Here is a 26,439-nt window from a genome sequence, read left to right as displayed (position 1 = left end):
AGTCAATTTTTAAATATCCGTTGACACCCCATAAGAGATTCATCTCAATCACACTATTCTAAAAGTATTTGGAGAGTGATTCCTTTTATTTTTATTAAACTATATAACGACATTTTCATTTTCAAAGGATAGAGAATAACCAACTATATTTTCAGATCTTTTGTTTGAATTTTGAATTTGAAAATTCGACGTAATCTTTGCTCTCGTTTATATTTTTACTCACAACTAATCCTTTTTTACCTTTTATTTAGATTTATTTATTGTTGCAAATATTATAAAAGGATGGTTTTAAAATTAATCATAAATAATAATGATATATTTTTGTCTTCCAACATAAATCATAAGGATATATAATTGTTAACAAAATCAATTCTTGATGCAGTAGTGCAACTAACTCAAGAACCAAAATGTAGCAAGATTATTTTTCAGTTACCTTCATAATCTCATTTTTATAGTCTGATTCTCTAATAGTTTCCTACTATGTTGTCTGTAAAGGTGTATTTCTTCTGGAAGGTACAAACTATTGAGAGTTTATGAGTTGGAGATTTTATCCTTTTGAGTTATTGAATTCTAACTTAATAATTTGTATATCTTAAAAAATTTATTAAGATCTTCTCGATTTGTCCATATTATCCTTGGGCCATGCATCTTCTCTATACCGTTCCAATTTAATCAAATGTTTCCAAAGGAACATTTATTAAGAAAAATATAAAGTTTGAACTAAAACTATGAGATTCTGCCGAATCCGTTTCGTACACTCTAGCCTACCACTGCAAATAAACCCATGAATAAGGATTTCGACATGATCAAGTAATGGAATTTTAATATGTTAGGATTTCGCAATGTTGCATCGAATAGTTAGAATTCACGGTATGCTTGAAAAGATTTTATTTTGATAAATTTTCTTAGTTGTACTTGTACATGTACGTAGTTGAGTAAATATACATGGAGAGGTTATAATAAATTTAATTTTGGGGTCACTTTTTATTAGGGATAGTAATTGGGCGGTGTGGGTTTAAGGCTACGCGGGGCGGGGGACGGGTGCGGAGTGGGTTGAAATAATTATTTTAAAAATTGATGCGGGGCGGTGCAGGTTGCGGATTTAAGCCAAACTTTATGCAGTTAAAATTGACAAAAATCAACTGCCTGCTATATTCTGTTCTTTGATGATTATATATCTTAGGATCCTTGTCATGACCCAATCTCTCTCTGTTGGGTGTCGTGATGACACCTAGTCTTAGGGATTAAGTAAGCCTAACATTAACTGAAATAACAATAATATTTAACTAACATCTGACAATTTCGAAATAGAAATCTCTATACAAATTTACAATCCCAAAACTGGCAGTACAAGTCATAAGCTCTACTGGGTTTGCTAAAAAGCCTAGAAATACAATTGTTTTCGAAATAGAGGTAAACAGTGCGAATACAAAATTAGACAGTGACTTTGATGCCTGCGAATGCAGCAACAGGTTTACCTTGAGTCTCTACAACAAAATCCGTACAGCTAGCTAACGATCAACTGACTCTGAAATGCTTGGATCTACACAAAAATTGTGCTTAAGCATAGTATGAGCATACCACAACGGTACCCAGTAAGTATCAAGACTAATCTTGGTAGAGTAGTAACGAGGGACAGTCAAGATACCCACTGGACTAGATAACCTAGACAAGTATAAGTGTAGAACTAACAGAATGCGATATCTCTACATAAATACGCATAATGACAACGACAATATGGTACTTGCAATAAGAAATAGAAAACAACAATTAGCAGCGGAACTCAACGAGTAATAACACAGTAGAGTAAACTGAACACAGTCTAAATCTGATGAGAGCAATTAAAGGAATGACACGTGGCAACTAGATGAGAATAACCACTTTCACACAAGGTTTTATCCAATAATCTCCACGAGGTACCAAACCCCAAAATATTCACAAGTCACGGGTCCCAATTAGTAAACCCTAAATAATTTGCATCTTGTGCCCTCATTACAACAGGTAACTGCACGTCGACTCATGTGCCAATAGATCCATTCTCACATAGAAGGCAAGTAGACAAGGATGTGTATGAATGATCAATAACAGCAAGATTCATTTTCTTAAATCGTTAAGGGTGATTAACTACGTGTAAACTTGTGTCAGTGTTCTATCACAGTTCAGACCAACTAGTAAGAGTAAAAACAATAAAAGGCATATAAGACACGATCATCATGAAATGTACACGGTATAACTCACACCGGATAGGCACGCCACTACACAAATATCAACAACAGTGCCCCGGGCCATCACAAGTCATCACAATTCAATCCCCGACATAGCTGATAGTTTATACGAGTCCACCAAACTATAGAATACCAGGTCCTCTATGAGTTTCCACTGAGAATACTAATAAAACAGTAAGTAAATAAGACAGAGAGTTTTACGTGGAAAAATCCCTGCTCAAGGGGATAAAAAATCACAATCTACGCTGGTAGGATTTTAACTTCACTATGAGCAACTTTTAGATTACAACCTATGCAATCTAGGAATTAAACTCTTAATCCCTCACTAACTCGTAATACACCTATTACAAGCCACTTTGCAATACACCTATTACAAAGACTTCAACTCATGACTAACTCTAGTTACAACACAAACACAAAGGGTTTATGATTTTATAAAGGGGTTCCTAAGCAACGCTTCTAGCTAAGAAATTTAGGAATTACAATGAAGAACAATTACAAAGTTACAACTCAACTAGGACAACAAAATACTGGATTTAGAAATTGGTCCGTAGTAGCGTTTAACTTTGTTCTTGAGGCTCTTGAGAATTAAATTCGCTGTATCTGAAGGCTTGAATGCTTGAAGTGAATTCTCAAGTATTCAAGTGATGTTTTATTGTAATACTCTTGTTAATACACCTTTGATGACATCACTTGAATGATGTAAGCACTTGGTTGGTCAAATGACAAGTAACTGTAGAACCGTGCTGCACTGTTTCTAAGGCAGTCACTTTCAAGATGTAAACAGTTGACCTTCGTACTGCTGTCAGGGACACATAGGGGATCAGGTCCCTGAGTTGGTTCTCTGTATTCTGCATTTACAGTAGTTCACATTAGCTGGAGTCTTAGCTGGAGTCCGTTGATTTGCAATGTATACCAAGTGTGTCAGGTTCCCTATCTGGTTCTTCATAATAAGTTTGTTAGATCATCAAAACATAAGTCTAAGTCATTGAAAATCCATCAATTTTTCCCTTTTTGATGATGACAAACTTAGACATTGATAACATAATTTTAGAGCAGAAATAACCATATGAAGCAATAGGAACTTCACAAGTTCCCTTGACTTTATGCTTCCCCTTTAATCAAATCCCTATTTCAATTATTTCAATTATACTTCCCCCTTTTGGCATTATTAAAAATACACAAGCAGGCAATCAGCATAAAGAAGTCTAGCCTACCTAACTCATGCCACATATGTGCACACAAATGATAGAAAAGAGAAATAGAGAACACAAGCATTTAGATAGCAAAAGAGGATAGTTTTTATATAAAAAACATATGCCTTTGCTTATAAAGCAAAGGAAAAGATTGGACTGTTGACATCGGGAGCAGTACAAATACATCCCATCCATATCAAAACAAAAAGAAACAAACATAAATACCAAGTCATTAAAATAAAAATAGAAAATCCAGAAACTGGTCACTGAAAGGGTTGCTTAAGGGGCATTAGGAGTAGAGGGATTGGAAGCTGCAACAAGGGTTTGGAGAACTAGGAGGCCGTTGAGCAGTTATGCTTTCAGGGTCTCCATTTGTGCCCTAAGATTATCATTTTCTTTTGTCAAACGAACTACCTCCTCATTTGACTCTGGGGTCCCTTGGGCCTACTGATCTACAGGATACCGTTCCTTGCCTTCAACCTTCGAATCTCCTCAGTTGCACTATTTTGAGCATTGATGAGATGAGAGATTGTCGATATACTGCCTAACCCCCCATTCTTCTCGATGCACCCCCATTCTTCCAAAGTTGTTTGAGAGAAGGGCTGCTTCTTGGTCCCTACTTTACCTTGTCCTAGTGGCACTTTGAAGAACTTAAACACATGCATAAGAAGAAACCTATAAGGAAGGCCATGATTGCCATCCTTGAAAGCTGCTACCTTCTGCATATGTTCAATCATGATGGCATGCAAGCTGACAAGTGTATATCCATCCAGTTGCTCCATTAGATACAAGTCAAACCTAGAAGTCATGGACCCCCTCTCAGCACGGGGTAAAAGAACCTTGTTCACCAGCTCGAAGATCAACTGATAAACGGGGAGCAAGGCCTTCTTGTGAACCTGGTCCCCCTTCTGGTTTGCATTATCCTTCATAACAACATTTCAGAAGTTTGACCCACACGCATCTTTCACTGTAGACACACTAACCATAGGGACTTTCATAATATCCCCAAGCATACTCACATCAAACACGATATCCACCCCATTAACCAAGGTACAAATTTGGTCGGTATCAATAGGAAAGAGGCCGACATAGAAGCTTTGAACCTCATTCTCATACACCTTGGGTGCATCAATTTGGAATAGATGCCCCCACCGTTGAAACTCAACCATTACAATGACTTGTCTCATACCAGCCATATCAGAAATTGCCGGGTCAAAAGTGCGACCAAACAAGACTTTTTGGTGCCTCAATCGTTCTAAAGCAGAACTAGTTTCACTTTTCACCCTTTTCGCAAAAACAGGTTCCTTTGCAGGTTCCAACTTTCTCTTGCCAGAAATTTTAACACTTTATTTTTCCTTTCCACTAGACTTGATCGAAACATCCTCATGAGAACCTGATGATTCACTCACAAGATCCTTTAGTTTTCCACTCTTCACAACAACTTTCAATTTTGAACTGGGGGTTGTAACATTCTCAACTAAAGTAGATTGCTTCTTCTTATGGTACCTCTTCACTAAGGAACTAGGTTCCTCTATTGTTTTCTCCTCAACTTCCACCACGGGGACATCCTTATCACACACTACTTCTTTGTTTTTCACCAGTCTCTTCCTTTTCTTCTTACTGCTATTTTTGCTCTTTTAAAGGGCAGAGTCATAAGCTACCCTTACTTTCAACCTAGTAGTAGGTCATTTAATAGAAGACTCAGTGGTTTCAGCGGTTAGGACAGGGATGGTGACAGAGGATTCATCAGGGACGGAGGACTCAAGGGTTTTCTCTGGGTTAGTGTCGACTGAAGAAGGGATTTTGGAGAGATTGTCAGTGATTGAAGAGATAGAGTTGAGAATATTTGGAGAGGGTCTAATGAGGGAGTATGATTAGTGAGGAGAAGAGAGGGTTTTAAAAAAGAGAAGATAATTATGAGGAGAGAGATATGAACCGGTTCTGAAATGGCGGTAGTGCTTGGGAAGACGCAACGTTTCAGAGGGAGATGGAAAGGATTTGAAACGAAAAGACGTGACATCAGAGTCTGAAAGGGTGGATGACATGACAGTTGATATTTGTACCTTTTCAAAATGTGTATTAAAGAATGCACAAGACTACTAAGCTTTGGTACAAGAACCAGGTTCTTGACCTGTCTTTGAAAATTTCAATCCTCTTTCATTACCCATGTAATGCATCTACAACTTCTATAATCATCATGCGTGTTTACCTGCAATGGTATTGAAATGAGTTAGACTTGGCCAGAAAACACTTTACTTAATTTTACTTGAAGGTGATTTTCATAGCCAACTGATGGGAATCAGGTTCTCAATTAGGCTTCAATAGCCCCAGCTTCACCCTATTTCTTTCAAAATGTTCCCTACTCAATGCTTTGGTGAAGATATCTGCAATTTGGTCTTCTGTACTACAGAACTTCATACAGATAAGCCCTTTCTCCACATTGTCCCTCAGAAAATGATGCCTCACATCAATATGCTTGGTTTTTTTGTGTTGAACTGGATTCTAGGCCATGTTGAGTGCACTTGCGTTATCATATAGAAGAGGCACACAATTAGTAAATACCCCAAAATCCTCCAATTGTTGTTTGATCCATAGAAGCTGAGCACAACAAGAGGCTGCAGCTATATATTCTGCTTTAGCTGTTGAAAGAGTCACTGAGTTTTGCTTCCTTGTGCCCTAAGAGATGAGACATGATCCTAGAAAGTGATCCATTCCAGAAGTACTTTTTCCGTCCACAAGATAACCTACATAGTCAGTATCAGCATAACCTATAAGTTTAAAACTGTCACCTGAGAGGTAATACAGGACTAGGTCCTGTGTTCCCTTAAGATATCTCAAAATTCTTTTGGCAGCCTTCATATGAGATTCCTTGGGATTTGACTGAAACCTTGCATATAGCCCCACACTGAAGACAATATTAGGTCTGCTGGCAGTGAGATAGAGAAGATACCCAATAATACCTCTATGCATAGTTTGATTCACAAGAGATCCAGTCTCATCCATGTCCAATCGAGTAGCCGTTGCAATGGGAGTGTCTATCACTTTTGATGCTTCCATATCAAACCTCTTCAAGAGCTCCTTGATGTATTTCTGCTGACAAATAAATGTACCCTTTGTGGACTACTTCACTTGAAGACTCAAGAAGAAATTCATCTCCCCCATCATGCTCATTTCAAACTCACTTCCCATGAGTTTTGCAAATTCTTCACACAATGAAACATTTGTTGCCCTAATAATGATATCATCAACGTATACCTGAACAATGAGCAGGTTCCTTCCCCGTTTCTTCAGGAACAAGGTGTTGTCAATTTTCCCTCTTGTAAAATCGTTTTCTAAGAGGAACTTTGACAGCCTTTCCTACTAAGCTCGAGGAGCCTGCTTCAACTCATACAATGCTTTATCCAGTTTAAACACATATTCAGGGTGTTCATGACATTCAAACCCTGGAGGTTGCGTTACATAGACTTCTTCCTTAAGAAGTCCATTTAGAAATGCACTTTTGACATCCATTTGGAATAGAATGAATTCCATATGAGATGCAAAAGCGATTAGGATTCTAATAGCTTCCATGCGAGCAACCGTAGCAAACGTATCATCATAATCAATTCCTTCCTCCTGATTGTAACCTTGAACCACTAGCCTAGCCTTGTTCCTTGTAGTGTTTCTATGTTCATTAAGCTTATTCCTAAATACCCACCTGGTTCCTATAATGGTTCGATCTGAGGGTCTTGGTACCAGGTGCCATACATTGTTCCTTTCGAACTGATGTAACTCAGCATGGTTGTAATCTAGTCTGCATCCTTTAAGGCTTCCTTGATATTTTTGGGTTCTATTTGGGAAAGAAAGGCTAAGAAGGCAAGTGAATTCTGGCTTTTGATCTGGTTTGCACTCCAGAATCTATAGGGGTAATTGTGTTGTCAAGAGGATAAGAGCTTTTATGTTTCCAGTTGGGTATATGAGGCTCATTTGTGGAGGAGCTGGGTATATCTAACTGGTTCCCTTGTGTTCTTCTCTCAGGTACTTGTGGAGTACCTTGCATTGCATCAACCACTCTTTCTTCAGCTTCAGTGGTTGTAATTGAGGTACATGGTTCCCTTGAGAAAGAGGCAACATTGTCTCTAATTGGCTACTTCACTTGGCCCATCATGTCTGCCTTTCTATTTGTCATGTCGATGACTTCACTGGAACTAGTAAGAGCTCCCCATCTTGATCATCCTAGTTTCTTTTCTCACAGGAGGGATAGGACTCGTCAAAGATTACATGAACACTTTTCTCAACACATTGAGTCCACTTGTTATATATCTTGTAAGCTTTGCTTTGAGAAGAATATCCCAAAAAGATTCCTTTATCACTCTTGGCATCAAATTTACCAAGCTGATCTTTTCCATTGTTGAGAACATAGCATTTGCACCCAAATGTTCTTAGGTGAATCAACTTGGGTTTCCTTTTGTTCAACAACTCATAGGGGCTTTTGTTTAGGAGAGATCTGATCATGCACCTGTTCACCAAGTAGCAAGCAGTGTTGACTGCTTCAGCCCAGAAGTTCTTTGTAATCCCATTGTCGATCAGCATTGTTCTTGCCATTTTCTCAAGAGTTCTATTCTTCCTTTCCACAACTTCATTTTGCTGGGGAGTTCTTGGGGCTGAGAAGTTGTGGGTAATGCCATTTTCATTACAGAACTCATCAAATTTGGCATTGTTAAATTCTGTTCCATGATCTGATCTAATACATGTAACTCTAGACTCCATTTTCACCTGGATTTTCTTCACAAAGGCCACAAATACCTCAATGTTTTCATCTTTTATTCTAAAAAATAGAGTCCATGTGAATCTGGAGTAGTCATCCACTATCACAAAGATGTATCTTTTTCCTCCCCTGCTTTGCACTCTCATAGGGCCACACAAATCCATGTGAAGAAGATCGGGTGGCTTAGAGGTGTTGACATCCTTTTTAGACTTAAATAAGGACTTCACATGCTTCCCTTTAGCACATGCATCACAGACTTTCTATACTTTGAACTTTGACATGAGCAGACCACGGACCAGGTCCTTCTAAATTAGTTTATTCAGAAGAGAGAAGCTTGTGTGCACAAGTCTTCTGTGCAGAGTTCAGCATCATCATCAACAACTTTCAGACAACTCAGATCACCACTTTGTATAGACTCAAAATCAGCAATATAGATGTTCTTGTATCTCTTGGCCACAAGTACCACTTTACCAGTTACCAGATTAGTAACTGTACATATCTTGTACAAGAACTCCACCTTGTTTCCTTTATCACAGATCTGAGAAACACTCAAGAGACTGTACTTAAGACCATTGACATAGTACACATTCTCAATAGAGTGACTGGGTGATTTTCCGACTTTTTCAACTCCGAGAATGTACCCCTTTTTCCCATTGCCAAAGGATACACTCCCTCATTGCAGGACTTTTAGTGAAAGAAAGTCCATGGTGTTCCCAGTCATGTGCTTTGAACATCCACTATCCATGAACCATTATTGACTGCTTCCTTTCACTATTCCATGCACAAGGAAATCACGAGTTAGTTTTAGGAACCCAAACAAGTTTGGGTCCCTTGTAGTAAGCAAGAGGATGAATAAGAGCTCTCTTAGTCCATGCAGGTAACATGCATTTTTTATGGGTGGCACCTGGTCCCTTTTTAGTAATTACATTTTCAGCAAACACTTTGTTTTTCTTAATAGACTGGACCCTGGCTTGGCAATTTTCCTTAAAATGCCCATTGTTCCCATAGTGGGTGCACAACTAGTTATCTGGTACAGTAACATACTTGTTATGGGGGTTATAAGAGGTTTTCTCCCTTTGAAACCCTATTCCCTGCCTGTTTCCACCATTGTTAACATATATGGCAGTGATAGCTTCTGAGGACCAGGTCCACTTGAGGGACTTTTCAAGATCATTTTTTACTCTTTCCAGTTCAGTTTGGAGATGCTTGTTTTTCTCAGTCTCAACACACAAGCTAGTTTTCACAGTCTTGAACTCATTTTCAAACCTAATGTGTGCCTTACTGGCTACCTCTTTTCCTTTTCCAGAATTTCCAGGTCTAGACTCAGTTTCTAGTCCCTCTATAGTTTCCCTCAGGCCTGCATCACTATCAAGAGATCATCTCTCTCCTCCTCAATTTTAGTCACTTTCTTCACTAAAGCCTCTTTTTCTTTGCTGAAATTCTCAATGGTTTCCTTATAGTCAACAACTACAACCACTAAGTCATCTCTTTTATGTTCTATGCTAGCAATTTTTTCAGTTAAAACAATTTTTTCTTTCTCGAGATCACTTATGGTTTCCTTCAGATCAACTACACAAACTACCAGATCATCTCTAGTTTGTTCAGCTTCTCCTAGCTCTAAGGTCAAAACATCTTTATCCTCCACAAGACTATGATAGGCATCAACAATACACTAGTTAAAGACATGAGTTTCTTAGGAGAGTAGGATTTCAGATTTCTCTGCACATCCCTGAAGTTTACCTCACTGTTGTCATCATTTGATTGGACCATCAAAGCAAATATTGAATCATATTTTTTTCTTCACTTTCAACTGCCATCATGGAACTGTCACCTGCATCAGTTTCTTCTTCAGACTCACTAGAGGAGTCTCCCCATGATACAAGAGCCTGTTTCACCACATTGTCAGCCGATCTCTTCCTTTTGAAGTGCTTATCAGGAATCGGGTTCCTCTTTGCTGCTTTATCAGGATTGTATTTGGAGTGTTCTTGCTTCATGAGAGGATAATCTTTGATGAAGTGCCCTGGCTTTCCATACTTGTGGCAGAGGTCATAGTTCTTTGGTTTGCTGGAGTTGCCCCCTTTCAGTATTCCTCCATTTCTTCTAACCATCTTCTGAAACCTTTTGGTTAAGTAGGCCATGTCACTATCCTCCTCACTTGAGTCATTGCTTTCAGCTTTGAGTACCACGTTCTTTTCCTTCTTTGGTTCTCTTCTTTCACTGTCGATCTTCCTCTTCATCTTATAAGTTTTCAGATTTCTAACCAGCTCATCTACGGTCAGCTCCTACAGGTCCTTTGCTTCAGTAATGGCATTCACCTTACTCTACTATGAACTCGGCAAAATACTAAGGATCTTCCTTACGAGCTTGTTCCTGGGAATGATTTCACCAAATGAGTATAGCTCATTTATGATGGAAGTGAATCTTGTGTGCATATCTTGAATATATTCATCGTCTTTCATCCTAAAGAGTTCATACTCGATGGTGAGCATATCAATCTTATATTTCTTTACTTGAGTGGTTCCCTCATGTGCTGTCTGCAAAGCTTCCCATATCTCCTTGGCAGTTTCACAAACTGAGATCCTAGTGTATTCATCATGTCCTATTTCACACACCAAAGTTTTCTTGGCACAAAAATGTTTCTCCACATCTTTCCTATCTGCGTCAGTGTATTCTTTTCTGGTCTTTAGCACCGTCAATGGAAGATCTCCAACGTTTTTCGTTGGGATATAAGGACCATCACATATGACATCACACAACTCAGAATCTTCAGTCATGATAAAATCATGCATTCTTGTCTTCCACCACCCATAGTATTGCCCATTGAACCTGGGTGGTCTATACGTAGATTGACTTTCTTCAAAATTTGGTGGAGCAGCCATAAGGATCCTTCCTAGGTGTTAGCCTGATAGGAGGAACCCACTCTAATACCAATTGATAGTTTATATGAGTCCACGAAACTATAAAGTACCAATTAATCAATGAGATTCCACTGAGAATACTAATAAAACAGTAAGACAGGGAGTTTTACGTGGAAAAATCCCTGCTCAAGGGGATAAAAAACCACGACCTACACTGGTAGGACTTCAACTTCACTATGAGCAACTTTTAGATTACAAACTATGCAATCAAGGAATTAAACTCTTAGTTTCTCACTAACTCGTAATACACCTATTACAAGCCACTTTGCAATACACCTATTACAAAGACTTCAACTCATGACTAACTCTAGTCACGACACAAACACAAAGGGTTTATGGTTTTACAAAGGGGTTCCTAAGCAACGCTTCTAGCTGAGCATTTTAGGAATTACAATGAAGAACACTTACAAAGCTACAACTAAACTAGGACAACAAAATACTGGATTTAGGAACTGTCCGTAGTAGCGTTTAACTTTGTTCTTGAGGCTCTTAAGAATTAAATTCGGTGTATCTGAAGGCTTGAATGCTTGAAGTGAATTCTCAAGTGTTCAAGTGATGTTTTTTGTAATACTCTTGTTAATACACCTTTGATGACATCACTTGAATGATGTAAACACTTGGTAGGTCAAAGGACAAGTGACTGCAGAACTGTGCTGCACTGTTTCTGAGGCAGTCACTTTCCAGCTGTACACAGTTGACCTTCGTACTGCTGTCAGGGACACACAATGGATCAGGTCCCTGAGTTGGTTCACTGCCTTCTACATTTGTAGCAGTTCATATTAGTTAGAGTCCTAGCTGGAGTCCATTGATTAGCAATGTATACTAAGTGTGTCAGGTTCCCTATCTGGTTCTTGACAGTAAGTTTGTTAGATCATCAAAACATAAGGCTAAGACATTGAAAACCCATCAATAGCCCACCTTGTCTCACCACGTGCTCAATAATAAAGTAATTGCCCGCCTTATCTCGCCACACGTGCATAATAATATTCCCAGCTTGTCTCGCCATACGCGCAACCCACATATATAGACCGCCTTGTCACGCCGCATACGCACATATCAATAGTAACAATAGCATGGTAGAAATGTCATGCAACACAATAACACCCGCAAGGCAAAGACTTAGTGCTTTACAATAACAACCGCACAACAGAAACCTTGTGCAATACAATAAAACCCGCACGATAGAGACCTCGTGCATCACAATAATAATCGCACGGTAGAAACCTCGCACTACACAATAACACCCGCACGACAAAGACCTTGTGCATCACAATAACAACCACACGACAGAGACCTCGTACAATACAATACTAAGTATAACAACAATAATGACAATAACACAAGAGTATGGCAAGTAAATCAACTCAAGAGCTCTCGATCAGAAAAAAATGGTAGAACGGGTTCACAGAGAGTAAACACAATAAAGAATACTAGTCACAGTAAGAATAGCTCAACAAGGGGGAATAATATATAACAATGATCCCACAAAGTACGATTCAACAACAAGGGAGATAACACGAGTCAATAATTCCAAATAAGGATAGGTCAACCATGATAAAGGATAACTAACTTCATTTAGGATTTAGCAATCACGAAAGAGGTACAACAATTACAATTAAGGATAAGCAACAGAAAGGATAATCATAACCTCAATTAAGGATAGCCAATTACAGAAGAGATAATAAAAGTTTCAAATAAAGATAAACAGTTAGGAAAGGATAGCATGGTAATCGATAAGGCAACAACTTCAGTTAAGGCACACAAGAGTCAAATAGGCAATAAGAGTGGCACGCGAAGCAATTAATTCCAAATAAAACACGTAGAGGTGAGACTAGTAAATGGGGAACTTAACATAACAAAACAAATTCATATCTAATGAACATAAGAACCTACGAGCCCTAGAAGGTCTATTTTCCACAAATAAGCCCGAGCACATTCTCGTCACCTTGCATACACAGACTTTACATGATACAATTATCATAAAAGACTCAAATTCTACGGGTTGTTCCCCTACACGAAGTTAGGCTAGATACTTGCCTCAAAGAAGATAGAACGTTACGCTAAAATGGAAATCTCAAGTGAAATAACCTCCGGACGGTTCAACTAGCCAAAATAACTCCAAAGCACAAATAAAACTCATAAGAAACTATTTTGGATAATAAAGCTTCAATCTTTATCAAAAACTAAAAATCAACCCAAAAGTCGATCCCGAGCCCGCACCTCGGAACCCAAAAAATTTCACAAAATCCGAACACTCATCCCGATACGAGTTCAACCATACCAAAATTATCAAATTCCGATACCAGTTCGTCCCTAAAATCATCATTTTACATTTTGATAGTTTTATTCAAAATCCCCATTTTTTCTCAACTCAAAACACTAATTAAATGATAAAATAAAGAAATAATCATGGAATATAATAAATTCTAGGTGAAGAATACTTACCCAATTGATTTTATTGAATATCCCACAAAGAATCACTCAAAACCGAGCTCTAGAACTCCAAAAATGTTAAAAATGGCTAACCCTCGGAATAGAGTACTTTTATATTTTGCCCAGGTATCTGTACATCGCAATCGCGGAAGAAATAATGCGATCGCGAAGAAGAAAAATGACTACTGCCCAAAATGTACTACGCGATCGTGTACAGACCAGTGCGATCGCGAAGAGGGAAAAATGCTGAGGCCAAGTACTGCACTATGCAACCGCGTCAGATTGCATGCGATTGCAAAAAGGGAAGGGGAAATCACCAGCTGTACAACTGAGTTATGCGAACGCGGAGAAAGCAGAAGCACACGTACGCGATCGCGTACAGGCCTATGCGAATGCAAAGAAGGAAAATGGTCAGCCCACCAAACAAGCCTTCGTGATCGTGGCTTCACCTACGCGATCGCATAGAAGGGGACACTAGATATCAGCACAACTATACCAAACAATGAGAAAATAGCCCGTAGCCCATCCGAAACACACCCGAGACCCCCGGGAAATAAACCAAATATACCAACACATCTTAAAACACGATACAAGCTTAGTCGAGGCCTCAAATCGCATCAAGAAACGTCGAACTATGAATCGAACTTATGAACTTTCAAATCTTCCAACTTCTAAAACTCGTGCCGAAACATATTAAATCAATCCGGAATGACGTCAAATTTTGCAAGCAAGTCCGATATGACATAATGGAGCTGTTCCAACTCTCGAAATCATATTCTGACCCCGATATTACCAAAGTCAACTCTTGGTCAAACCTCTCAACCTTCCAAATTTTAACTTTTCCAACTTTTACCGAAATGCTTCAAATTACCCTACTAACCTCGAAATCCAAATACGGACGCCCACATAAGTCTTAAATAACCATACAAAGCTGTTGAAATCATCAAAACCGCATTCCGGAGACGTTTATACAAAAGTCAAATTCCGGTCAACTCTTATCGCTTAAGCTTCTAAAACAGAAATACTTCTTCCAAATTGACTCTGTATCATCCGATAACTGAACTCAGCCACTCACGCAAGTCATAACACGATATATGAAGTTGTTCGAGACCTATACGGCCTAATAGGACTTAAATTCTCAAAATGACCGGCCGGGTCGTTACATCCTCCCTCTCTTAAACAAACGTCTATCGTCGAACGTGCCAAGAATCGTCCAGAATTCATCAAATCACTTAATACATTCATCCCACGTACACTTGCAGGTGACCCCACGTCATCCCAATCCACATAAGCCCGATGACACCGTATCAATTGTAATCTATCCCTTCCACCAATACCAATAAGCCTTAGAGCCGAAATTTTCACCATCCGCTCATTTCCAAAAGACCCGATTCCTACATTCACACCCAGTATCATACTCAACCAGATGCAACAACTTATGCCTACACCTAAAAGGTACAACCACACGTCGTGACACATCACACATATGCCTATAATAATATCTCTAATCATAATAACTACCCATAATCAAAACCAACATCGACAACTAGCCTTATATCCATTAGAACCCTGTTTCAACCCTCCACAACACTGACAATGATGCAAGAAACATGAAGACCTCATAACTATTCACCTAAATAAACAAGTCACCTCTAATGCCACCGGGCACATACCACGCAACTAAATCACAAATAAGCATAGCACGAAAATGACTGAATACGTAAGGAGAAATACATAAGAGAAATATCAAACAAGACCGACAGGCACAACTACCTATCAGTACCATCCTACGAATCAATAAGGAAAAATAAAAGTATATGAACAAATCACAAGGATCTCAACTTGATATAACTTCTACTCAGCACGCAGCCCAGTTCAAACACATCAAATCACATGAAATCGCGAGGGTCTTGCCCTCAACTCTGAATCACATGTAGAATACACATCAAACCAACCAAAACCTTCCACTAGTTTAATTTCACCAACAAAATTACAACACGTACTGGCTCCCACACTAGTAGAGCATCTAAATCACAAATCATAACCAAATTACTCAGGAATCATATCAAAACCTACTGTAATTTTCAACAGGAATTCACTTCTGGCCTCGTAACTCTCAATAATGAATAAAAACAAAGCGATAGACATGGGCTACCACTTATAGAATCTCCCAACATGGGCAAACACATAAGCAGAGTGCTAAATCATGAACTCACCCATAGGTGGAGCAACAAATAGGGGAACTCACCCCGATGAGCAGAACCGAAACAAAAATATGAATGATGCTCCTCTATATCAAATCAAAAGCATACCTATATGACATCATTTGGCATAGCGGCCTCAGGCCTACTATATGAAACACATCAACAGGCTGGGCCTCCCCCTCTTGGGCACCCTTTAATCTCTTGAATACCATGCTGTGACAATCTCTCACCTTGTGGCTAGCATCCCCACACTCGAAGAAACCTCTTTGCTAACGTGGCTGTGGAAATTATATGGTACGAGTACTTTGAGACCCATGAGCACCAGAAAACTGAACTGGCGACCCACAAAACCTCTACCATGCAGTACCCTGCCTCCAAAATAAGGACCAGTAGATCTCTCCGGCCTACGAGGCCTGCTAGTCTCCCTGTCCTCTCTCTCCTGACCTCGCCTGCCATCTCTCTCCTGGTCCTGCCTGTCCTCTCTCTCTCATGGTCCCACATGCCCTCTCATCGGCGAGCGATCTCTGCCACCTGCTGAAATGAAATATTTGACTCTAACTCCCGAGCCATGCTGAACCAAATATCATGCCTAGCCCCTCAATGAACCTATGGACTCACTCCCTAACTGTAGTGACCAAAGCAGGTGCATTTCTGGCCAAATCAATGAATCTAATGGCATACTCTGACACTGACATAGTGCCCTAGCGTAGCTGCTTAAGCTTCACTCGCCATGCATCCCGAAGGGACTGAGGAACAAACCCCCTCAGGAACATCTCTTAAAACTGAGCCCATGAAAGTGAAGTTGTATCGGCTGGACTACCCAACTCATACACTCGCCACCACTGATAAGCCGCTTCCTTAAGCTGGAACATAGTAAAAGAAACCCCACTCATCTCCACAATACCCATAGTGCGGAGAACGCGGTGGCACTCCTCTAGAAAGCCCTGAGCATCCTTTGCAGCAAAACCACTGAAAGTAGGAGGTTCATACTTCTTGAACCTTGCAAGGCTAAGTTGTTCTTCCTCATATGCTATGTTATAGCCCTAACCATGGGTTGAATTGGGACCACAGGCTATGTCGCCATAACACCTGGAACCTGACCAACGTGAACTTGCTGCTTTGGAGTACGGGTGGTGAGATTCTAAAATCCTCCTCCAGTCTGTAAAGTAGCTGGTGCAACTAGAATCAACCCCGTCTGAGCCAATGTACCAAACATGCTCAGGAACTAAGCTAAAGTCTCCTAAAGTCCGGGGGTAACAGTAGGCACCTCCGGTACCTATCCCCTAACTGGAGCTGCTGGAGTTTCCTCAACTGCTGCTCTGGTAGGTTCTCTAGCTATGGCACATGCTCCTCGTCGGCCTTTGCCTCTACCTCTAGCGGCACCTGCTCCGAAAGTAGCGTCATCAATAACTGCAGCTCGTGTCCTCACCATATATAAGAGAATAGAATGACAAAAACTCAAACTCTGAGATCAATAAACTCACACGATAGGAATGAAAGAAGGGAAACTATCCTAATAGTTCAGTAGCATTTCGAAGAAAAGTACAGATATCTTCGCACCGAGATCCGCATGACTCTACTAAACTCGCTTTTGACTCGTAACACCTATGAACCTAGAGCTCTGATACCAACTTTTCACGACCTAATCTCCCCTTGTTGGGTGTCGTGATGGCACCTAGTCTTAGGGACTAGGTAAGCCTAACATTAACTCAAATAACAACAATATTTAACTAACATCTGACAATTTCGAAATAGAAATCTCTATACAAATTTACTATCCTAAAACCGGTAGTACAAGTCATAAGCTCTATTGAGTTTGCTAAAAAGCCTACAAATGCAACTGTTTCGAAATAGAGGTAAAATAATGCGAATACAAAATCAGAAGGTGACTCCGAAGCCTGCGAACACAATAACGAGTTTACCTTGAGTTTCCACCGCAAAATCTGTACAACTAGCTAACGATCGACTGCCTCTAAAATTCCTGGATCTGCACAAAAATTATGCAGAAGCGTAGTATGAGTATACCACAGCGGTACTCAGTAAGTATCAAGACTAACCTCGGTGGAGTAGTGTGATAGTCAAGACACCCACTAGGCTAGATAACTTGGACAAGTATAAGTGTCGAACTAACAAAATGAGATATCTCTACAAAACCACACATAATGACAATGATAATATGGTACTGGCAATAAGAAATAGAAAACAACAATTAACAGTGGAACTCAACGAGTAATAACACAGTCGAGTAAGTTGAACACAGTCTAAATCCGGTGAGAGCAATTAAAGGAATGACAGGTAGCAACTAGATGAGAATAACCACTTTCATACCAGGATTTATCCAATAATCTCCACGAGGTACCAAACCCCAAAATATTCACAAGTCTTGGGGTCCCAATTAGTCAACCCTAAATAATTGGCATCTTGTGCCTTCATTACAACAGGTAACTACACGACAACTCACGTTCCAATAGAGCCATTCTCACATAGAAGGCAAGTAGACAAGGATGTGTATGAATGATTAATAACAACAAGATCCATCTTCCTAAACTATTAAGGGTGATTAACTACATGTAGGCTTGTGCCAGTGTTCTATCATAGTTCAGACCAGCTAGTAAGAGTAGAAACAATGAAAGGCACATAAGAATCGATCACCACGAAATGTACACGGTATAACTCACACCGTATAGGCACACCACTACACAAATATCAACAACAATAGTGCCCCCAAGCCATCACAAGTCATCACAATTCAATCCCCAACATAGCCCACCTTGTCTCGCCACATGCGCAATAATAAAGTAATTGCCTGCCTTATCTCGCCACACGTGCATAATAATATTCCCACCTTATCTCGCCACATGCACAACCCACATATATAGCCGCCTTGTCGTGCCACATGTGCACATGTCAATAGTAATAATTGAACGGCAGAAATGTCTTGCAACATAATAACACCCGCACGATAGAGACCTCGTGCATCACAATAACATCAGCATGGCAAAAACCTCATGCAACACAATAACACCCGCACGACAAAGACCTCTTGCATCATAATAACAACTGCACGGCATAAACCTCATGTAACACAATAACACCTTCACGACAGAGACCTCATGCATCACAATAACAACCACAACGGCAGAGACCTCGTACAATACAATACAAAGTATAACAATAACAATGACAATAACACAAGAGTATGGCAAGTAAATCAACTCAAGAGCTCCCGATCATAAAAAATGGTAGAACGAGTTCACAGGGAGTAAACACAATAGAGAATACTAGTCACAATAAGAATAGCTCAACAAGGGAGAATAATATATAACAACGATCCACAAAGTACAATTCAGCAACAAGGGAGATAACATGATTCAATAATTCCAAATAAGTATAAGTCAACCATGATAAAGGACAACAAACTTCATTTAGGATTCAGCAATCACGAAAGAGATACAAACAATTACAATTGAGGATAAACCACGGAAAGGATAATCATGACCTCAATTAAGGATAGACAATTATAGAAGAGATAATAAAAATTTCAAATAAAGATAAGCAATTAGGAGAAGATAGCCTGGTAATCGATGAGGCAACAACCTAAGTTAAGGCACACAAGAGTCAAATAGGCAATAAGAATGGAACATGAATCAATTAATTCCAAATAAAACACGTAGAGGTGAGACTAGTAAATGGGGAACTTAACATAACAAAACAAATTCATATCTAATGAACATAAGAATCTACGAGCCCTCGAAGTTCAATTTTCCACAAATAAGTCGAGCACGTACTCATCACCTCGCGTACACAGACTTTACATGATACAATTAGCATAAAAGACTCAAATCCTAAGGGGTAATTCCCCCACATGAAGTTAGGCAAGATACTTACCTCAAAGAAGATACACCATTACTCTAAAATGGACATCTCGAGTGAAATAACCTCTGGACGGTTAAACTAGCCAGAATAACTTCAAAGCACAATTAAAACTCATAAGAAACTATTTCTGATAATAAAGCTTCAATCTTTACCAAAAACTAAAAATCAACTCAAAAGTCAACCCCGTGCCCGCACCTCGGAACCCGACCAATTTTACAAAATTCAAACATCCATCTCGATACGAGTTTAACCATACCAAAATAATCATATTCTGATACCAATTCGTCCCTCAAATAATCATTTTACATTTTGAAAGTTTTCTTCAAAATCCCCATTTTTCCTCAACTCAAAACACTAATTTAATGATAAAAATAAAGATAGAATCATGGAATATAATAAATTCTAGGTGAAGAATACTTACCCAATTGATTTGCTTGAAAAACCCACAAAGAATCTCTCAAAACCGAGCTTTAGAACTCCAAAAGTGTTAAAAATGGCTAACCCTCAGAATAGAGTACTTTTATATTCTGCCCAGGTATTTGTATATCGTGATCGCAAGAGAAATAATGTGATCGTGAAGAAGAAAAATGGCTACCACCCAAAATGTACTACGCGATCGTGCACAGACCAGTGCAATCGCTAAGAGGGAAAAATGCTGAAGCCAAGTACTGCACTACACGACCGAGTGATATTGCATGCGATCGCAAAAAGGTAAGGGAAAATCACCAGCTTTACAACTGAGCTATGCGAATGCGGGCAATGAGGTGCGAACGCAGAGAAAGCAGAAGCACATGTACTCGATCACGTACAGTCCTATGTGAACACAAAGAAGGAAAATAGTCAGCCCACCAAACAAACCTTCGCGATCGAGGCTTCACCTACGCGATCGCATAGAAGGGGACACCAGATATCAGCACAACTATCCCAACAATGAGGAAATGGCCCATTGTCGCGCCCCCCTTTTCCCTCTTCGCATTGGAAGATCCGGTTTATGACATTTTGGGTATAAGACAACTCATTCCTTTTGGGAACTGGGTTTTGCATTTGAAGAGTCACCACCTAATGATTTAAGGTGCATTAGGACACTATAGGGTTCATTTCTAAGTTTGTTTGATAACCAGAGATAAGGTAAGGACTTGAAATTATCCCAAGGGGAAGGTGTTAGGCACCCCTCAGGATCCACTAGTGTGGTTCCCGGCCAAACAAATTTTTGTGAATTTTGTACAATTAGCAGATAGGCAAATATAGGCTCAAATAGTGGGGATTTAAGTTTGAACACACAAAAGTTTGAAAACAATTAAAAGGCGAATTTTGAAAATGAGTTATATTTCTACAAATATTTGAGAATCTAAAACGAGGGGGTCCTAGGTTTATTCATAATATGGATCACATCAATGCAATACCCGAAATGACACTCCTCAGAAGAGGGGATACACGTGGTATTAGCGCACCAGTCATCATATCCATATCTACCCTTCCCACCCCATTAAGGTATTAAAGCGCGGATTGGTCTCGACCTCTATTGCATGCTATTACCCGTCCCATTCCTATCAGTCCCGGAGGAATTTAGGACCACCGTTCCTATAAGAGGGAGGAATTTAGGCTGACTCTTGGTTTTTTAAAGGTAAAAAGACTAAGGCGACATGCAAAATACGTAGGACTGCATATTAGGGGAAAACATATAAACAAATAAGAGGCTCATGTATACCTCCGCAGACAATGCACATAAATAGCATGACTTAAACATAGTTAGGGTCAGAATTTAAAGTACTAAGGTAGGGGTGCTTTAATTGTTGAAGCAGACCAATTTATTACATAACTCAGATAAGAAGTTCGATTCAGGCCTTCCTGCTTGTTGTAGCAGTGCTAATTTAACAAAGGCAAGTTCAGTTTTATCAAGCAATTACCTAAGGCTTGCCTAAGTGTGTATTGATGATGTACTATAAGCATGATATCTGTTACTGATTAAGAATGCAACAGAGCAGTGGTTAATTTCAAAACAGGCGATTTGGATCCTATAGGCATGCTTTCTAAACCGTATTAATAAAAGGAGTAGATTGCTTAAACTAATTCGGAACAATACGAGTCAACATGATTTTTTAACTAGACTAGTTTTAGATCCTATAGACATGATTTCTATTATTGCTGATTTTAATTCCAATAGACATGGTATCTAAGTATTAAAGGTTGATTTTGATCCTATAAGCATGATATCTAATTGAATAGGCAGTGAAGTAGACAGGATTTATTTGATTAAAACAAAATTCCTATAGGCATGATTTCTATTAAAATAAATTTTAATCCTATAGGCATGATGTCTATTTGTGTGAAAGTAAAACATGCAGAACTTGAATTAAAATAGAGCAAATCCTATAGGCATGTTCTCTACCCTTCTAATATCTAAAACATGCATAATTACCCCATCCATTTTCACTAGCCAACCCCAATATTTGTTACAAACAGACCAAATACAAAATTACATCAGAAAAGAGTAAAAATAAGAAGTTACAACCATAGGAAGCCTAATTCTGACTTCCTCTCTGAGTTATGGAATAAAACTCAAATGCCAATTATTTCAAAGCCTTTCTCAGACCTGGGTGTGTCAAAGTTCCCTAAGGGTCTCAAGGGACCCCGGGCAGTGCTTACACCCAGGTTTGCATAACCAAACAGAGATGAGTGCAGTGTGGAAGGGCCAGCCCTTATGTGTCCAAGTTCAGAGGGAGCTCAAGAGTCCCAAGGCAAATCTCACACAAGAGGGGCAGAACCTAGGTTCTAAGAATATAGTGGAAGTGCAGAATACAGAGATTTATTTAAAACTGGGTTGAAAATAGTAAGTGGTAGGGGTGATTTGAAAATAGTAGTAATAAAACTCAAAAACACACAGAATCAGTAGTTACACAAGGGGTCAATGGGTTTTGGGAATACATTGTATGAAGCATATGACCCTAGAAAGGGTCAGGTCTGGGTTATGCACAGCAATATCTGATGCTGACATGCCCACAAACCAGCCAGAAAATACAAGCACATAGAGGGGATATGGGGTTTGGGATTCATAAGTCAGCAAATACATAACAAGTGACTGACAAGGTACATACACAAGAAAAACATTAATTTTAAAGGGAATGGAGTACATTACAACGTGCCAGTAATATAACTTGCTTGCATAAACATAAGCAGAAGTAAGAAAGAATGAAAGGAACTAGAATAGCTAAAGAAACATGTTGTTGTTGATGCTTGAAAATTAACTAGGACATACCAAGAAGCAAGTGCAGAAAGGAAAAGTAAGCAAATTTCCACAGCCTAGCCTTGACTTTCAGCCGGCTAGACAAAGCAGTAGCACAAGTAGTAATAGAGAAAAGAGAAAGTTTTAAGTGAAGTGTGTGTTCTGAACTCATATGGTTCGTGTCTTTGAAAGAAAAGAGGGTGGGTATTTATAGTTTTGAAAATAGGTGAAGAATAAGGTAATAAGTAAAGTCTTAACACAAACATGGAAACAATCACAAGTCAGAATCAATTACCACAAGTGATTCCCTTTAATTAAGGAATCACTGTTTAACGGGTAGCAGCAGGTCTAATTAAGAAAAGAAAATCAGTTTGGAGACAGATTGATTATTGCCATAAAAGGGGCAGTAAAAGCATGAAGTAAATAATCAAGTCTAAGTAAAAAGATATGCTTATTTTGGAAAAGATTCAGCAAGGTAAACATTACTATAAAAGGAAAAGAGTCAATTAATTTTAAACAGGCGAGTAAAATTAGGGGTCATAACAGAAAAGCTTTTACAATCAGTCACTAGATCAAGATCAATCAAGGAAGAAACACGATTCTGCACTTCAGTATATAAATAGAGTGAACAGAAGCATCAGACATGCGAGGCCAAACATATTGGCAAAAGAGATAACACAATCATACAGTAGTGACAGAAACAAGCTAGGATTCAGTAGTAAGGAAAATATTCGAAACACAGTAGTCAAGTATGTCAAGTAGTCACATAGAATCAACAGTGAAGAAAACATAGCAACAGGTAAAGAGAATCAAAAACAAGTAAAGGTCTCACAGTATCAAGTGAGGAAAACCTTTTAAGAAATTAGGGCTTCGACAATAGTCGAGTTGTAGAGATGATAAGAACTCAAAATCAAACAAGTTAAACAAAGAAAAGAGAGTCAGAAACAAAGAAAAAGTATACATTTAGGCAAACAATTTCAGAACTCGGATAGGACCGAAAGGGGACTAGGGTTTTAATATGCTGAAATAGATAGAAGAACGACATGAGCAAAACATAGCAAAATCACAAACACATTAAAATCAGAGAGAATATCTTTTGAAATAACTTAAAGGAAAACCCTAATCGTCGAAAAAATGAAGAGTCATTTTAAAAGAAAAGTTAAAGAACCTTCGAGAAAACACTTAAGAAATTCATAGTAAGCACATATCTAGGGCAGATCTAAAAGAAAACCAAAAGATCTTAAATATTAGGGTTTCAAAAGACCCAGAAAAGGTGAGAAAGGCCTTGAAAGTTACCGATCTAACCAGGAGAGTCAAGGATTTGACTCGAACGACCATGGATGACCGGAGAAAGGTCATGGATGACCGGAGAAAGGCCATGAACAGAAGTCGAGCAAGGAATGAACCGGATTCCCTCGAGGTCTGGCCATGAAACCACAGAAACAAACACTCAGGAGCCATTGGAGGCCACTACACATCTCCAATGGCCATGGGAGGCCATGGATTAGGCAGGGTTTAGGGTGGATTAAGGTGGGATTAGATGGCGGCTAGGGTTCATGAGTGTTTCAGAGAGAATTGAGAGGGAAATGGAATTCAAGGGCGGTGTTTGATGAAGAATGAGGTAGGGTAAGGGGTCGTTTAAGGTTAAAAAAGGTAGGGGAAACGGTGCCCGTTGATCTAAATGATCAACGACCTAGATTTAAAAGGGTAGGTGGGGAATCCGGGTTTGGGTCGGTTTAATTTGGTTTGGGTCGGGTTTAATTGAAATTGGGTCGGGAAATTGGGTTTAAATTCGGGTCAGATTTAGGCTATAATTGAAATACAATTGGGCTATTATTTAAATGGCCAATTTTCCCCTTTTAAAATTATAAAAATAGTAAATTAATTTTTGGAAACAAATTAAAAGCACTAAAATAATTTATAACATATAATTATCAATTTAAAAATACAGGACTTAATTTTATGAATATAAACGCAATTAAATCTTAAAAGAGGCTAATATTGCAATTATATGCAATTTAGCCTTAAAACACTAAATAAATTTATACAAATGTGCAAAAATTATATTAGCTATATTTTAGCTTAAATATAAAACTCCAACAAATGAATTACCAAAATAATAATTTTGGAAATAATTATTGGGGTTTTTATGGATAAAAGGGGAAAATAAATTGATTTAAAAACCTTTAAAAATTATAAAAAAATAATAAAACATTTGAACATGCTTATATTTGTATATATATGATTGAAGGTATTTTGCATATTGAAAAATATATAGGGAAAAATTGGGTATTAATAGCTGCCCCTCTTTACCCGGGAAGGATGAAAGAGTTGTCGGGTAAAGATATGATGGCCAATTTTGACCGAGCAAAATGGTTTAAAGAAGATAGGCCGCACCCTGGCTTCTGAGATGCCTACATATCCCTAGTTTTACAGGAATCAGGCCATATGTAGTTCAAGATCCGTCGGCGGAGTAGGCCGACAGAGACTTTTCAAGAACGAACGCAATATCTTGGGTCGGGTGAGTGAAAGGTTACGGGAATGATCAGGTATGATGTGGCTGCGGGAACTAGAGTGGGATTGCTCCTGCCGGGATGGCCGTTGCTCGCCGGTGTACCTATAATTAGAAATAATACAAGCGTATATCGAGCGTAAATTTAAACATGATGCAAATTCCAGTCGGACCATGAATGTTGCCTTCAGACGGCTAGGATGACGTCCTTTAGACCATGATGTCCTGGTCCATGAAGCGTACAATAAAGGATTCGCAGGCCATGAAATGATATCCTCGGGCTATGAGGATGGTGCCTCCGAACCATGATGCCTTTGAATAATGATATGCAAAAGGTTAAAAAGGGATCCTCAGGCCATGACATGGTGTTCTCGGGCTATAAAGATGATGCCTCCGAACGATGACGCCTTTGGATAATTTGGCGATCTTTCAGCCCATGAGACGCAGTATGAAGCGATCTTTCAACCAATGCAGATGCAGTGTGAGGCGATCTTTCAGCCCATGTAGATGTAGTATGTGGCAATCTTTCAACCATGAGATGCAGTATGAGGCGATCTTTCAGCCATGCAGTATGTGGCGATCTTTCAGCCATGAGATACAGTATGAGGCGATCTTTCAGCCATGCAGATGTAGTGTGAGGCGATGTTTTAGCTATGAGATGCAGTATGAGGCGATCTTTCAGCCATGCAGATGTAGTATGGGGCGATTTTCATCCCATGAGATGCAGTAGCATGAAGCGGACAAGACAGAGTTTAGTCTTGTGAATTGAAGGGCAGAGCTTAGCCCATAAGAGAAACGAAATAAACGATGCTTGAGATAGTGCTTAGTTTCGAAGGAAATTTGAGGCAGAGCTTAGCCTCAGAAGGCAGAATGATAGCCTTATGCAAAGAAGCAGATGGAGGAAGAGCTTAACCTCGGCAGGCAGAATGGTAGCCTTATGCAAATGGAAGGCAGAAAGGTAGCCTTATGCAAGAATGCAGATGGAGGTAGAGCTTAACCTCGGAAGGCAGAATGGTAGCCTTATACAAGAAATAAAATGGCAAATGGTAGTAGAGTTTCTTAGCTGATAGCGGATTGTGGTGTTGTGATTACTAGGATCATTATG

The 26,439-nt window shown here is 39.2% G+C and overlaps 1 protein-coding gene and 1 pseudogene across 1 annotated transcript; both read right to left on the bottom strand.

Annotated features, from left to right (window-relative positions):
• Nucleotides 1-597: 597 nt before the first annotated feature.
• On the bottom strand, nt 598-692 carry LOC138869926 (U6 spliceosomal RNA; annotated as a pseudogene).
• Nucleotides 693-9,937: 9,245 nt separating this feature from the next.
• On the bottom strand, nt 9,938-11,047 carry LOC104223454 (uncharacterized). Its single transcript, XM_009774902.2, has 2 exons — nt 10,529-11,047; nt 9,938-10,450 (listed from the first exon to the last, which is right to left on the bottom strand). Exons 1-2 carry the CDS (start codon nt 11,045-11,047, stop codon nt 9,938-9,940), a joined length of 1,032 nt encoding a protein of 343 aa, XP_009773204.2.
• Between the last annotated feature and the right edge of the window lie 15,392 nt (nt 11,048-26,439).

The sequence above is a fragment of the Nicotiana sylvestris genome, chromosome 5, assembly GCF_000393655.2.
Source record: "Nicotiana sylvestris chromosome 5, ASM39365v2, whole genome shotgun sequence".
Classification (NCBI taxonomy): domain Eukaryota; kingdom Viridiplantae; phylum Streptophyta; class Magnoliopsida; order Solanales; family Solanaceae; genus Nicotiana; species Nicotiana sylvestris.
This window is presented reverse-complemented; position numbering and strand designations above follow the sequence as displayed.

Coding starts and splice junctions, on each gene's coding strand:
- LOC104223454 (XM_009774902.2), bottom strand. CDS start 11,047: ATGGCTGCTCCACCAAATTTTGAAGAAAGTCAATCTACGTATAGACCA. Junction 10,451..10,528: donor TCATTCCCAGGAACAAGCTC/GTAAGGAAGATC, acceptor AAGGACCTGTAG/GAGCTGACCGTAGATGAGCT.